This window comes from Orycteropus afer, unplaced genomic scaffold, assembly GCF_000298275.1.
Source record: "Orycteropus afer afer isolate SDZICR_OR568_19922 unplaced genomic scaffold, OryAfe1.0 scaffold00306, whole genome shotgun sequence".
NCBI classification, from domain to species: Eukaryota; Metazoa; Chordata; class Mammalia; order Tubulidentata; family Orycteropodidae; genus Orycteropus; species Orycteropus afer.
In genome coordinates this window covers 820,366-836,364 of record NW_006921893.1, presented here as the reverse complement: position 1 = coordinate 836,364, position 15,999 = coordinate 820,366, and the positions used below count along the sequence as shown (strand labels likewise).

Below are 15,999 nucleotides of genomic sequence, written 5' to 3'. Positions count from 1 at the left end.
CTGAGAGTAAGAAAGTCAAAGAGGAAGAGGAAGAAAGTTTGGAAGTCACTTCACATCAGCAACACGGGCAGGCAGTTCCCTGCAGGAGCAGACGCTGTCATAGCTGGGTGCACAGACATTGGAAGAGCCCATCACTTCAAGGTAGTGTTTAAATGTTCATCAGCCTCATGCCTGCCCCCAGTAAGTTCAGTCATTACTCACTCACTGATTCCTTCTCACTCATTTATCCAGACATTCCTTTATTAAGTCATTCACCTACTCGTTTACTCACACATTCACTCATTTGCTCATAGACTTAAAAAAGAAAAAACTAAAGCCATTGCAGTCGAGTCAATTCCAGCTTATGGGGACCACATGTGTTACAGAGTAGAACTGCTCCACAGGGTTTTCGTGGCTGTAATCTTTATGGAAGCAGATCACCAGGCCTTTCTTCTGTGGAGCTTCAGGATAGGTTTGAACTGCCAACCTTTAGGTTGGCACTAAGCAGTAGATGCAAACTGTGCCACCCAGGGACTTTTGCTTATTAATGTACTCATTATTTATTTGGCACTTGCGTAGAGCCAATCTTCACAATAGTTGGTATGTTCAAGTCCCTTGTTGCCACCACTTCGTATTTTGAAGATGGTGCAGAACCAGGCAATGTTTCATTCTGTTGCACAGGAGGTAGGCATGTATTGGAGCCGACTCCAGGACAGCTAACAACATAGCACTTAGAGGCAGGTTCTGAGCTACATGAAAGAGCTCTGGGGAGTGAGGGGTACTGAAGATCTGGTCCCTGCTCCCAAGGAGCACAGAGCCTCCTTAGTGAAGGGAAATCATGTGGGGACAGTTATTACAACCCAAGACAGTCAAAGTACATCCACAGAGTTTCAGAGGCGGTATCACTACAGAAGTAGATTGCCTAACCTTCCTTCCGAGGAGTGGCTGGTGGATTTGAACCTCCAATGTTCTGGAGGTTCTTGGAGGGAGCCAAACTCACTGCTGTTGAGTTGATTCCAACTCAAAGCAACCCCTCCTTGGGTTTCTGAGGCAGGATCTCTATGGAAGTAGATTACCCAATCTTCCTTCTGAGGAGTGGCTGGTGGGTTTGAACTGCCAGCTTTCTGGTTAGCAGTCAAATGCTTCTAGGCACCAGAGCTTCTAGGAATAATGATAGTAGTCCTTAGTTTGGACATCAGTTTGGTGTCTGGATTAAACGAACCCTCAGCTCAGTGTCTGGCAGAGTAAGCAGTTAATCAAAACCAAACTTACTGCCAACGAGTTGGATCTGACTCATAGCAACCCCTGCTCCCTCCTTGGGTTTCCGAGGTGGTATCGCTATGGAAGTAGATCGCCCAATCTTCCTTCAGAGGAGTGGCTGGTGGGTTTGAACTGCCAGCCTTCTGGTTAGCAGTCAAGTGCCTTAGGCACTACGCTACCAGAGCTCCCTAATAAATGTTACAAAATTATTATTATATTGATTCTTTTATTACCAGGAAGGATGTTGATGGTTCAGTGGTAGAATTCTTGGCTTCCATGCAGGAGACCCAGGTTTGACTTCTTGCCAATATACCTTGTGGGCAGTTACCACCCATCGGTCAGTGGAGGTTTGCATGTTATGATGTTGAACAGCTTTTAGCAGAGCTTCCAGACTAAGATGGACCAGGAAGACAGGTCTGGCGATCTACTTTCAAAAGTAAATCCCATGGGTCATGATGGTCCAATCTGCGACTGATCATGGGGACGATGCAGGACAGCATTTCCTCCTGTTGTGCGTGGGGTTGTCACGAGTCAGGGGCCAACTCCACAGCAGCTGACAACCTTATTAGGCTTAGCATTTACCATGTGTCAGTCATTGTGCTAACGATGGCTTTATGAACATTATTTCATTTAATCTGTTCAAAATCCTTCTGACAGTTGAGAAAACCGAGATAGTGTGAGATGGGAGCAGATGATGCACATGGGCTACTGGCAGATGATCAGTATTGTTATTAGCTATCATCTTTCAGTCAATAAAAATAACAATCCATATTCATTACATAGGAAGATGTCTATTAAGTGAGGAAAAGGTAAACTATAGTATCAACATTAATATTTTCATTTTTGTTTCTGGAAGGATATCACTAAAATGTTAACAATGGTTATCTCTGATTACTGGGATTACAGGTGATTTAAATTTTCCCTTTTTTGCTTTTCAGTTTCTGATTTTCCTCCAATGGTCCTATTATTTGTGTAGTTAAAATAACATTTTAAGGATTTTGAAAGATTTTTGTTTAACAAGGCCCCAATGTTTAAAAAGAAACAAACAAAAGTACCCTCTGCCCCAATTTCCCATTTCCAGTCTTCCCTTTTGACACAGTTAAGATGATCTTGGGGACTGAGGAAGAACTGTACAATTCTTTATAATCCTGGAATCAGGTGGACCTGGGTTTGAATTCCAATTCTACCATTCACTAGCAAGTTTCTGAAGAAGCTCTGGTGGTATAGTGGGTAAGGCATCCAGAAAGTTGGTCGTTCAAATCCATCAGCTGCTCCGCAGGAGGAAGGTAAGACAATCTACTTCTGTAAAGATTTACTGCCTTGGAAGCCCAATGGGGATTGCTATGAGTTGGAATTGACTCGACAGCAGTGGGTTTGGTTTTTTTGGTTTAGCAAATTACTGAGTCTCTCTGAGTGTTTCCCCCTTCCCTAAAAAAAAAAAAAAAAAAAAAGATAACACCCACCTCATAGGATTGTTGGAAGGATTAAGAAAGAGAAGGCCTGAAGAGTAATCACTTAGTGCTGGCAGGTGGAGAATGGTCAAACATTGGTAGCTATCATTACAAGAGGTAAGATAAAAATAATTGATTTTGTTCAGGATAAAGTATATGATCTCATAGCTGACAGGAGACAACTGGTGAGGAGGGAAGGGTCTTCCATGAATATTCTGTACTGCACATGCCCCTCCCACATTCCTAGGCCATTGCATTGATCTACTGCAGCAGTAATGAACTTTCAAAATTAAGAACCAGTTTGCCAAAAAGGGAGACCCTGGGAGTGAAAATGGTGACAATCATCACTGTTAACCGAAAGGCTGGTGGTTTGTGTCTACCCAGAGAAAGGCCTGGGGATCTGCCTGAAAACTCTCGAGCAGTTCTGCTCTGCACACATGGGTTTGTCATGAGTCAGAATTGACACACAACAATCTCCTCCCCTCTGCCAAAAAAAAAAAGTGGCGCTCTGGTGGTGCGGTGGTTAAGGCATGAGGCTACTAACCAAAAGGCCAGAGGTTTGAACCCACCAGCCACTCTGCAGGAGAAAGACAAGGCAGTCTGCTCCCGTAAAAGACTTACAGTCTTGTGATCTTGGAAACTCTAAAGAGCAGTTCTACTCTGTCCTACAAGGTCAGACCTGGAATTGACTCATGGCAATTGATGATGGCAGTGGATTTGGGTTCTTTTGGTTAAGAAGGAAGGGATTATGATCATCACCAGTGACCTGCCACACTGAGAACATGTATATCTTTGTTTTGGGGAAGAAATAAAAATTAATTTGTGACCTACATTAATAAAAACCCCAGGTGCCATTTATGTGTCCTACTGCCACACCTCTTTTCTCCCCAGCTTCACCCCCTCTGGGGTACCTGGCCACCCCAGGCGGCTGTGGGCTGCAGCACTTCTCTCTCTTCACTGAAGCACCTCTCCAATTCCACCTCGTCGGCAGCGCCTGCCCAGGAGAGGCATCTCTATCTGAATAACCACAGCCCCCGACCCATGGGCTCTCTGTAATCCCTGGTTCAGATGCTCTTACAAGAGGAGACCATTGCAAACTTTATCTGATCAGATGACTGAAAAAGTTGGTTTAGGGGTGAATTCCTGAAAATGACATAACCAAACCAAACCAGTTGTCCTCACATCCATTCTGACATGGTGCCCCCATGTGTGTCAGAGAAAACTGTGTTCCATAGGGTTTTCAAGGCTGTGACCTTTCGGAAGCAGATCACCAGGCCTGTCTTCTGAGGCACCTCTGGGTAGGTTTGAAACGCCAACCTTTTGGATGATAGCAGAGTGCTTAAAAATGACAATATAAACCCATTCCTATTGTCATGGAGTCAATTCCAATGCATGATGACCCCATGTGTTACAGAGTAGAACTGCCTCATAGGGTTTTCTTGGCTGTGATCTCTACGGAAGCAGATCACCAGGTTTTCTTTCCACACTGCTGGGTGGGTCAGAATTGCCAACCTTCAGATTAGCAGTTGAGTGCAATGTGTTAATGTCCATTTAAAATAAAACACAGTCACCAATGTTCTGACCCTGAGGCAAGGCTTTTTCATTGACAAACTTCTACTGGAGTTGTACTTCATTTTCCTTATATTAGCATGTTGTTGTTGTTGTTATGTGCCACCTGACTCATAGCGACCCCTCCTTGGGTTTCCGAGGCAGTAAAGTAGATTGCCCCATCTTCCTTCCGAGGAGTGGCTGGTGGGTTCGAACCACCAGCCTTCTGGTTAGCAGTCAAGTGCTTTAGGCACTATGCTAGCCTTACATAAACCAACCTAAGAGTTCCACTTTTTGGTTTCTTTAAAGTGGAGTGAGAACTTAGACACTTTGAATGGAAATGTAGACTCCTCGAGAATCCCTTCCAAGTCCTTTACAGCAATCTAGTTCTCATCTAGGAGCTCTGGTGGCATAGTGCCTAAGGCATTAGACTGCTAACCAGAAGGCTGGTGGGTTCCTCCAAAGGAAGGTTGGGCAATCTACTTCTGTAGCGGTATCGCCTCAGAAATCCAAGGAAGGGTCGCTATGAGTCAGATCTGTGTGTGTGTGTGTGTGTGTGTGTTCACATCTAACTCTGTGGCATTTTGAGGAGGAGGTCGCAACTCACCTCCTATCAGTTCTTTCCAAAGCATTCAACTTAGTTTTCAGAGACTCATTTTACAATCGTATTTCATTGGCTTAAGGAATAGTTAATTAAATGGCATCATTACAATATAAATATACAATATAAACTGGGAAGTGCTTCATTCTGTCGCTATGAGTTGGAGTTGACTCGACGTCACCTAATAACATAAAGCACATTGGCATAAACAGGTTTTGGGACACATGTAACTGACTGCTAGTCAAGAAGCAGTAAATACTATAAGGAGCCCTGGTGGCACAATGGTTATGTATTTGGCTGCTAACCAAAAGGCTGGCAGTTCAATCCCACCAGCCACTCTGTGGGACAGAGATGTGACCGTCTGCTTCCATGAAGATTTACAGTCTTGGAAACCCTATGGGTCAGTTCTGCCCTACAGGGTCAACTGCGAGACGGAACTGACTCAACAGGAGTGGGTTTAGGCATACTACTCTTGCCCACTAGTTTTTGGGTGTCACAATGTATTGGACAAGATGTTCAAAAGAAAGAATGTTGTTGCCAGTTGCCCTTGACTTGTTTCTGCCTGATGGTGATCCCATGTATGCAGAACAGAACTGCTTCTTAGGGTGTTCAAGGCTGTGAGTTTTCAGAAGCAGATCATCAGGCCTTTCTTCCAAGGCACCTCTGTGTGCATTCAAACCACGAACCCTTGAGTTAGTAGTCAGGCTAGTGCTTAACCATGGTGGAGTGTTCTTGCAGACGGATTCCCTCCCACATTCACCTCTGATGTGTTTATCCTTGTTAGCGCTATCCTGACTGCTGTGAAGGACCAGACCGCAAGACTGGAAATATCCATGAGTCCATTTCTCATAGCTGATGATGATGTTCTCCCTTTGCTGAGCTTAAGCCTTGTTATGGATTGAGTTGTGTCTTCCCAAAGTATGTATCCGAATCCTAACCCCTATACCTGTGGATGTAATACTATTTGGAAGAAGGTTTCTCTGTTATGTTAACAAGGCACTGTCAGTGGGTATGTCTTAAACCTACTGACTTCTGAGACATAAAAAGAACAGATGAGAAGAAAGCATACACAAACAGGGTAAAATTAGACATCATGTGGAGACTTCCAAGGAACCAAGGACTGCCAGAGCCACAGCAGCTAATACAAGGCTCTTCCCCCAGAGTTGACAGAACCTTCTTCTAGAGCTGGTGTCCTGAACTTGAACTTCTAACTTCCTGAACTGTTAAATTTGTTTTTTTAAAGCCACCCACTTGTGGTATTTTTATTACAGTAGCACCAAGAAACTAACACAAAGTTGAGCAATGAATGCCAGGTCATTTGAAATCAAGAATTTATGAAACACCTTTCATTTACAGAGGCCTTGGCTCAAAGCTGTCGAAAAATGTTCTCGAGGACATTATACTCTATTTGAAAATACTTACATGTAACAACTACCACGTACCAAGATTTACCACGTACCAAGAATAACAGACATTTCAGTACATACATCCTTTCATTCTGATCTACTATCATTTACTTACTACACATATTACACTGTTTACTTTCCACAACAGCCTTGTGAGGTAGTTTATTACTATCTCCATTTTCAGCTCAGGAAATTGAGGCACTGAGCGGTTAGGAGGCTAGACTTGTGCTACACAGCTAGAAAATACTAGCACCTGGAACATTCTGTAGGGATTCAATTCAACCCATTGTTGTTGATTCCAAGTCATGGCAACCCCATATGTTACAGAGTAGAACCGCTCCATAGAGTTTTCTTGGCTGTAATCTTTATGGAAGCAGATCACCAGGCCTTTCTTCTGTGGCACTGCTGGGTGATTTTGGACCCCCAATCTTTAGATTAGTGTTGTTGTTGTTGTTATGTGCCGTCAAGTCGTAGCCACCCCTCCTTGGGTTTCCGAGGCAGTATCACTACGGAAGTAGATGGCCCCATCTTCCTTCCGAGGAGTGGTCAGTGGGTTTGAACCACCAGCCTTCTGGTTAGCAGTCAAGTGCCTTAGGCACTATGCTACCAGAGCTCCTTTAGGTTAGTAGACTAGTGCAAATTGTACTACCAAGAAAGAGCTTAATCCAGAGGATCTTGACTCTCTGATTATCCTCACAGATCTTTTCCTTAACATTTCCCAACTTCTCTCTTTCAGAAATAAACTCCATTCTGACTGATTCCAGCCTTTAGGTGACCCAGCCACAAATCAAGGTAGGAAGAAATATACAATCAAATTTCTGAAAATCAGCCTTTTAATCTATTTGAACTCAATGAGCGTGGGGAAAGTACTAAGACATTTTTTCCCTTGAGACTTTTTTAATAAGAGTAACAGATCAGAGGTGTCTCTTCCATAGGAAACTGACATCCCCTATGTCCTCAGAGTTTTTTTTTAAAAAAAACCAAAACACGTAGAAATGGAATCTCAACTCATGTGCATGCCACGCATTCCCCCACTCCACCCCTCCCGCCCCACCCTTTGCAGGCGCACATACTCACACACAAAATGTAGGACTCTCTTCAGTAACAGGGGAACAGAATGTAAAAAAAAAAAAAAAAAAATCAACTCAAGTGGCTACAGACACCAGAAATAACTGAATGCAATTAATACTCACAACATCAATCAACTCCTATGTAAAAGAGGAAGCTTTCTAATTGGAATCCAGGGCCAAACATTACAAATGTCAGGGACTTGAGCTACCCATATAGATCATTAAAAAATCCTTCCACTGGACAGCCCCCCTGAATTACAAAAGTATGCAAACCATTTCAATATAAATGGAAAACGGGTGGGCAGCTCCCGCCCTAGGATGGGAGGGCAGAGCTACAATTCCCAGGGTGGGATTCCTGCCTGGAGCACTGCCTCCAGAACTAAACTGGAAGGATGAAAGGGAGCAGCAGGGTGGGGACCTACCTCAGGGGCAAGTGGGAGGCTCTGGGGCTGCTCTGGGGCTGCCCTGGGCCTGGGAACACATCGATGCATGACCAGCAGGGATGCAGGGGCAAGTGGGCCATACCTGGGCTGCAGAGAGGTCCGAGTGCTAGTCCACAGATGGGACAGGGACGTCTGCTCTGCTTCCCCCACCTAAGGCCTTGGGACCATTGGCATCTGTCTGTCTGGGAGAGGCTGAAACATGATTATTTTAGGGTCACAGAGAAAGAGGCTTCCTGTCTGGATGTAAGTACACACAAAACGACTGTGTCTAATTCTCAAAGTGACTTCCAAGTCTCACAACCCCTACCTCCACCAGTGCAGATCCCAACAGAGAGGTGGGGTGGACCTGGCAGTGGGAACCAGTCCCTCTGCTAAGAGATGCTGTTGCCACACAGCAATGGGCTGAGGCACATTGGTGGGGGACTTGGGGGAACAACAGGGACAACGGGAACTTATGACCTGCCCAGTGACTGACTGCTGGGCAGATCTGAATCTCCATTGCTGCTGCCAGACAACTGGATGTCTGTTTCTTGGAAGGAAAGGAGACAGGCAGGGATGAGGGACTTGAGGCCTGGGATCTGGGCTGGGCAGGAAGGGACAGAGCAGAAGAGAAAGTTCCATCTACAGTGCCAGCTCCCAGGGCATTGCCTGGGGAGTACCATCCTCTATTGAAGGCACCAGGTAGGCAGTACCTGTGGGCAGCCTGGTCCAAAGCTCAGAGTCTGGTGCCTCTGGGGCCAGTTGGCTGCCCAGGGGAGAAACCAAATGATTAGTATATCCAAAGGGTGGGGGCTACAAGACTGTCAAAGCCTGGCTGAGAGCTGATCGAGAGGGTTCTAAGCTGTTGCCACAAGAGGAAAGGGAATGCAGTCTTCCCAGGGGTGGTCCCCAATATCCCTGAGCCCCCTCTTGCCTGACTCTGGTCTTGGGGCTCCCCAGGAAAGGAGCACCACAACTTTAGGCAGTAGAATTTTTCTCAAATCAAATATGGGGAAAAGAGGTAGCTCAAAACCTCCACCCCTCACACCTCCCACCACCTTGGGATACAGCCAAATTTGGGGCCCAACAGAGCAGGTGGCACAGGGTGCTTGATACTGGGCTGGGGGCCTCTTTGCGTCCTTGTCCACCAGGCCAGGTGGGCATCAGTGCATCTTGCCCAGCTGGATCTTCTTCCAGGCCTCGGAGGCTGTGAAGATGCACGAGTCCAGGATGCCGGCGACAGTGAAGGTCCCACCGATGATGGCACAGATCTGCAAGGGGTGTGTGTGTCAGAGGTTAGTGCTGGGGAAGGTACCAGGCCAGGCCCCTCCCAAATCCCCGAGGTGGTGAGTTTTGCAAGTGCAGGAACCATTCTGCTTACCACATGCTAACCAACAGGGTCTGGGCATACTTAGGGCTCAAAAAAATTCTTGAGATGGCTCAAGAATTCACCACCGGATGATGAATCTAATGGCAGTAAAAGTAACCATCCCTGGTGATGCAATTGTTAAGTGGTCAGCTGCTAACTGAGAGAGTGATGGTTCAAACTCACCAACTGCTCTGCAGGAAAAAGATGAGACAGTCTGCTTCTATAAATTTATAGCCTTGGAAGCTCTACGGGGGCAGTTCTACTCTGTCCTATAGGACTGCAATGAGTTGGAATCAATTTGATGGCAATGGGTTTCATTTTATTTCCAGAAAAGTAACCATCTTGCGCCAGAAGAAGTCCTTTAATAGGTTTTTTCCTTTTTTGAATGTAGTTGTTGATTTGTTATTTATATTAGGTGAGCCAAGATTATATAACTTTTGATGACCTATTGTATTTTTAAATGATGTGTGCTTTTTTACTTAGAGAAATATGTCTCTTTTTGCACTAAAATTGGGTGTTATACAATAAATTAGTGAATACAAAAAAAGAGAATCCGTCATTAACCTCAGCTCATTTAATTCCCATATTAACCTTGTGAATGAGGAAGGGGGTTATCAGACCCATTTCACAGGTGAGGAAACTGAGGCTTAGTCAGGTAACTTACATAGTACGTAGCAGAGCTGCAACTTGAACTCAGGTGTATCTTGGTCTGAAGCCTCTCATGTTAACCACTATTTTAAATTGATCAGATATTTACAGCCCCATTTGCAGATGAAGGAATGGGGGTGCTGAAAGGTGGTGCCACTGGTCCAACACCATACAGCCTGGAAGTGGTGATGCTAACGCTTGAACCTGGGACTAACAGATCCAGACCCAGAGTTGCCTGTGAGCAAGATGTGGGGTGGGTTGAACAGAAGGCATTGCCCTGGACAGACTACAGCTAGAAAGAAATCTTATTTCACTCTTAGAAGCTTGGAGTAAATCAGTGGGATGGTTTAGGAAGGACCAGAAGAAAGTCAAAGGGAAAATGCACTTGTGTGTTTGGGGAGAGGAGGTATGAGAGGGGGCCAACAAACATTCTTGGAACATACTACAAGTACCAGACCTTGAGCTAGGTCCAGGACCTACAAAGTAAATACACATACACACATGCACACACACACCATGAGCCTGCTCATGGAACTCGTGAGTCAGGCCAGGCAGACAGGTAATAATCAAATAATCATAACAAAAAATTACAACCAAGGCAAGTGCTACAAAGGAGAGAGAGGTCTAAGGTGCTATGACAGAGCCTATATTAGGGCAGGTTTCTCATGGCACTATTGACATTTGAGGCCAGATAATCCTCTCTTGTTGGGGGCTGTCCTGTGCAATGTAGGGTGTTTAGTAACATCCCCAGCTTCTTCCCATGAGAAGCCAGTAGAACACCCTTCCGTATTGTGACAACCAACAGTGTCCATAGACTCTATCAATTGTCCTCTGGACGTCAAAATCGTCCCCATTTGAGAACTGCTATACATCTGTATGTCTGTACTTCTTAACTTTCAACTTTATCATAACGTAATAATAACCACAACAAAATAAACAATGCTTACACAGCACCCTCTCTGTCCCAGGCATGGTTTGAAGTGTTTTATGCATGCTAACTCTCTGAACCTTCACGTCAACCCTAACCAGTTGCCAGAGTTGCCTCTAAATCATAGGGACCCTCTGTGTCAGAGTAGAACTAGGCTCCATACAGTTTTCATTTTTTAAAAAATTATTTATTTATTTATTTATTTATGTTGAGAATATACATAGCAAAATATATACCAATTCAACAGTTCTACAAGTACAAGCCATTGACATAGATTGCATCCTTTAAGTTGTGCAACCATTCTCACTTTTCTTTTCTGAGTTGTTTCTCCTCTATTAACATAAACTCACTGCCCCCTAAAGTGCCTATCTAATCTTTCGAGTTGCTGTTGCCAATTTGATCCCATAACATAGCTCTTAAAAGAGCATACTGCTCAAGGTAGATATTTTTTTACTAGTTAAGCTAACCCATTGTTTGGTTTTAAGAAGACTTCAGAGGTAATTTTGGTTTAAGGTTTAAAGGTGATCTCAGGGCAATCGTTTTGGGTTCCATAGGGTTCTGAACACCTAATTCCTCAGAAGTGGATCACTAGGTCCTTTTTTGAAACTCTATGAAGCACAGTTCTACTCTGACACGCATGGGGTCACCGTGAGTGGGAGTCAACAGGATGACAACTTGTGTTCTAGAGTCCCCGGGGTGGTGCAAACAGCAACATGCATCGCTGCTAACAGAAAGGTTAGAGGCAACTCTCTCAATGACAACAAGGACTAGACGAAGCCACACTTAGGCAGCTCAGAGGGTCCGTGAGGTGCTGCCAGCCCCGAAAGCACCAGGTATCTCTGAGTGCACAGCTAGTCATTGACTCACAAATGCTGAGGACTCTGGGAGATGAAGCCCTGCCATGGGCACTCTGCTGCCAAATGGTGGGAGGCCAGGAGACACCGTGAAGGCGGGAGGGAAGTGTGAATCGAGCCGGCATTTATTTTTAAAATGGTATTTCCAAGAGATGAGCTAAGCAGAGGTCTGTGAGGCCCAAGACAGACAGAGCAGGTCTGTATGGCGGGGTTTTAAGTGGAGCAGCTGGTGTTCCAGTAACAACAGCCCAAGAAACCGGAGCAGCCCTCCAGGGAGTGAAGAGGATGGGGGGCGCTGGAGGGATTATTATTAAGTGTTTTAAGAGGGCAAGGCCTCTCCCTGCTAGCCTCAGAGTATGACGCAGGGGCACTTTTCAGGGACGATGACGGCAGGGGAGCTGGTTTTATTTCGGTAGAGTGGATCAGATGATGGGAGATTTTATACCGCAGAATGCTTTTAGACCTTGCATCAGAGGGTAGGAAAATGTGACTTAAGTGCAGCAGAGCAAAAAATAAAAACCAACCCCCCCCCAACATCTGTATTCATCTACACACGCTTTGGAACCCGAGAGCCTATGACTCACATACACCTGGCACCCGGTTTGAAGCCTCCTTTCATGGGGTTGCCTCACAGCAGAGGGAGACAACACGTGCATTGAGGTGCAGAAGAAAACACATAGCCTGGGGGGAAACCAAGGTCTTCAGAGCACGGAAGCTGCTAAGCTACTGACCCAAAGTTGCAGAGTGGGTTTCTGTCATTCTTCAGGCTGAGGGGGAGCCCTGCGGTTAGCTCCAATGTGTCAAGTACCTATTGATGTTTCCTGAATCTCCCCCTATTATCGTGCATCTACTGAGGGCTGGACATTGGTCAACTGAGGTGTATGTGTGAAATTCTAGAACATTCCAGGGAATTCTTCAAAACCTGAGAAAAATGCTGCCATGATTCCCATATTTTCACTATTTTAATCTTTTAACCTGTGAAGGCTTCCCTGACATGCTCATATCAGAGGGTGGTGACAGATACGAGGTAAGGCAGGGGTGAGTAGAGAAGGCTACTGGGGCCTCTTGGCCTGTGGAGCTCCCTGGATTTTGACATACCACCAGCACCACGGGTTTACTACACCCTGCTCATCCAGAGAAGCCGTCATCGGTCATAGTGTCCCTCACTGTGAGGTGGCTATGGTTCCTGTGTCTGAAACCTGGGAAAGTGTTGCCACAAGGCTTCACCAGATGGCATTCTGGTCTTTGGATTCAGAACCAACATTGGTGGTGGAGAGTTAAGAGGCTTCGTGACATTTATTATTTCTTCTTTGAATTAAACAATCAGACTTTACAAAGCTGAGAGAAATGCTGAGTGGGTCTCAAGGACAGACTGGAGAAAAGGAATGAAAATAAAGCAAACTACAACCCATGGCACTGAATTTCCATAGCTTATTGCTCTTCACAGGAGTCCCTGGAGTGTACAAATGGGTAACACACTTGGTTAGTAACCAAAAGGATTGAGGTTTGATTCTATGCAGAGATGCTTCAGAAGAAAGGCGGGAGATTTACTTCTGAAAAATCGGTCACTGAAATCTCTATCAATCACAGTTCCACTCTGACATACATGGTCACCATGAGTTGAAATCAACAGTGCCTGGGTTTTGGCCTAAGGCATCTGGTTCAAAACCACCAGCCACTCCTCAAAAGGAAGATTGGGCAGTCTACTTCCATACAGATACTGCCTCGGAGACCCAAGGAGGGGTTGCTGTGAGTTGGGATCAACTCAAAGGCCACTGTTTTTTTTTTTTTTTTCCCCACACATAAGAGTTGGGAGGGCTATGTGGTGCAGAAGGAGAGGAAGGGAGGTGTGTCCTTCCTTGCTGTATATGGTCAAGGTAGACACTAACACAGGGTGTGGGCAAGGTGAGGACTGTGGAGTCTACTGGGGCCTTCCCTGCTGAGGCAGCAGATAGAGCTCTGTGTTTGGAGGTTGGCAGGCAGGCCTGAGTCTGAGTTGTGGCTGTCACTTACTAACTCTGGCCTTGGGAGTGCTCCATAACCTTTCTAGGCCTCAGTTTCCTCATTTACAAAAAGGGAAAAATCACCTTTACTGTGCTGGATTACTGCACTTAGCTGTTAGCAGGTGCTCAGTAAATGATACCTGGTCTCATCTTTTGACTGACCTTAATGCTCCAACCTAAGAGCTGGAATTTCCTTCATCTCTCTGAGACCCACTGCGGTGTAGTAAATTACTTAGTGTGGCTTTTCTACCCATAAGTCTTTGTAAACTCCAAGGTGGGATTTTCTATGAGCAACTGAGGAGCTCCTGATTGCTGAAGTTGTCCACCTGGAGTATTTCTGTTGGAAGTGGCACAAAACAATGTTCTGGGAGGTGGCCACTTTCTCTCAGGTGCTTAGAGTTCTGATGCTATGATTGGCTAATTTGACCACCCTGCTGGGCTCAAAAGGAGGTCTCCTAGAGGCAGAACTCTCTCTGACTGCTGGTTGAGGAAGACGTGCTGCTGAAAAGGAGACACAAGAGGCACGCATTGCTGAGTGAGACACCGAGAGACCAGTACTGCTGGGAAAGAGACTGTGAGAGACTGTTGGCCGAGGGACGGTGGGCTGGGAGAGAGATTGAGCATTTTTCTTGAACTCGAATTGTAGCCTGGTGCTTCCCTAATAAACCTCATAATCTGTGAGTTCTGTGTGGCCACTGCAGTGAATTATTGAACCCAGGAGAGAGGTGGTGGGTGCTTTGGGAGGAACGGTTGGTGAAGGGGCTGGAGGGAGGCAGCATGTCTAGCCTTGCAGTAATAGGCCTTGGTTTACTGCTGTTAATCTTGCCTTCCCCTTGTAGGGTTAGAGGAGGTCAGAACATGTGGCCTCCATGCCGTTTTTGCACCCACCCTCACCAGAAACGTGGCTAAAATATCACTTATTCCCCAGAGCTGGCCTTTGGGTCCATTGTTTACTTGCCACACTAAGCAGAGCACAAACGAATCTGTGGAAGGACATACTTTCTGCACAGCACGGGTATTCCTGGCACCACAGCCTGAGGCAGGCAGATTCTTCGCAGCTGCACAGGGCTAAAGTACTCCGAGGGCCCCTTAAAGCCATCCAGCTACCCATTCTACAGATGGACTAGCTGAGGCCTAAAGAGGATATTGCCTTAGGTGAGTAACAAGATGTGTCTAAGATGAAAAACACTCCTCTGGCTAGAGGTTGTTTCTATTCTTTGGCTAGTCAGGAAGCTTTTGGTATCTCCCCAAGGCCCTATCTCAATGCTATTTCTTTCTTTCTTTTTTAAATTGTGATTTGGGTGAAAGTTTACAGAGCAAATTCACTTTCTATACAGCAGTTCATATATACTGTGTCTCATGACATTGACAATTTACCACAATGCAACAGCTTCCCTCCCACTTCCTCTCGATAGTTACCTCTTCCCTGTGTCCATCCCTCCATGCACTCCTGCCCCCAGGTACGTCCCTGTGCATAAATAGCCCTTCTATTCTCCCATGATTGTTCTCTCTAAGGAGTGTATCTACCTAGTGTAAATGTTCACCTCATATGCCTGTCTTTTGTTTGGCTGAAAGCCACAGGTGTGGGTTCAATTCCAGACCTGGTGGGCAGCTAGGGGCCGTAGTCTCAGTGGTTCCACCAGGCTCTATCAGACCAGCAAACCTGGTCTCCCCCCACCCCCCAAATGATTTTGAGTTTTGTTCCACATTGTTCTCTCACTCTATCCAGGATTTCCTATATAGATCCCCCTCCGAGTGGTTCACAGTGGTAGCCAGGCACCATCTAGTTCTTTTGGTCTCATAGTCTCAACACTATTTCTTAAATACTCTTTTTCCTGGATGTTCAGGTTAGTGATAGCAGAAATAACTGAAACATAGTCTGACTGAATGACTAGACTAGGGAAAGGAGAATTCTACACCTAAGGCAGGGTGCGAAGGTGACTCAGGAGTGTCAGCCAGGAGCTGGGGAAAGGCAGTGCTGATGAAAAGGCTGGGCATGGAGTAGAAGACTCAGGATGGGGCAGGCAGGAGGCATCCTCCCCTCACTTGATTTCGGACATCCTGGGTACTCCGAGTCTGGGAATCCAGCCCGGGGCTGGGAGGCACCACAGTGCTGTGGAGGGAGTATGGGCTTCGGAGTCTGGCAGGACTCCCTGGTCTGATGAGCTAGCTGCATCACTCTAGTTCCCTGTGCTTCAGTTTCCTTACCTTTAAACAAGGAAAATCAATCTTCACCCCTCAAGGCTGTTGTGGGGACTGAAGGAGAGTGTCTGTGTCACATATATACCCTCAAATGCCTGTTTCCTTGGTCTCTCACCACTGCCATGCTCCTGTGTCTCCTGACCAGGTCCCAAGACAGTCAGTGGGACAACCTGGATGGGGAGGGGTGGAAACCTCCCAGAGAGGGATGAGGGAGCAGGGCCACTGAGCCAGGAAGGGCCACCAGAGCAGCACAGGCAG

At 46.0% G+C, this 15,999-nt stretch overlaps 1 protein-coding gene across 1 annotated transcript in view; it reads right to left on the bottom strand.

Moving 5' to 3' along the window:
• Positions 1–8,900: 8,900 nt before the first annotated feature.
• Positions 8,901–15,999, bottom strand: part of ERGIC1 (endoplasmic reticulum-golgi intermediate compartment 1) — a 103,438-nt gene continuing 96,339 nt past the window's right edge. The window contains exon 10 of the mRNA XM_007951667.1: positions 8,901–9,008. Within this exon, the coding sequence (XP_007949858.1) occupies positions 8,901–9,008 (108 nt within the window). The remainder of the gene's footprint in view (positions 9,009–15,999) is intronic.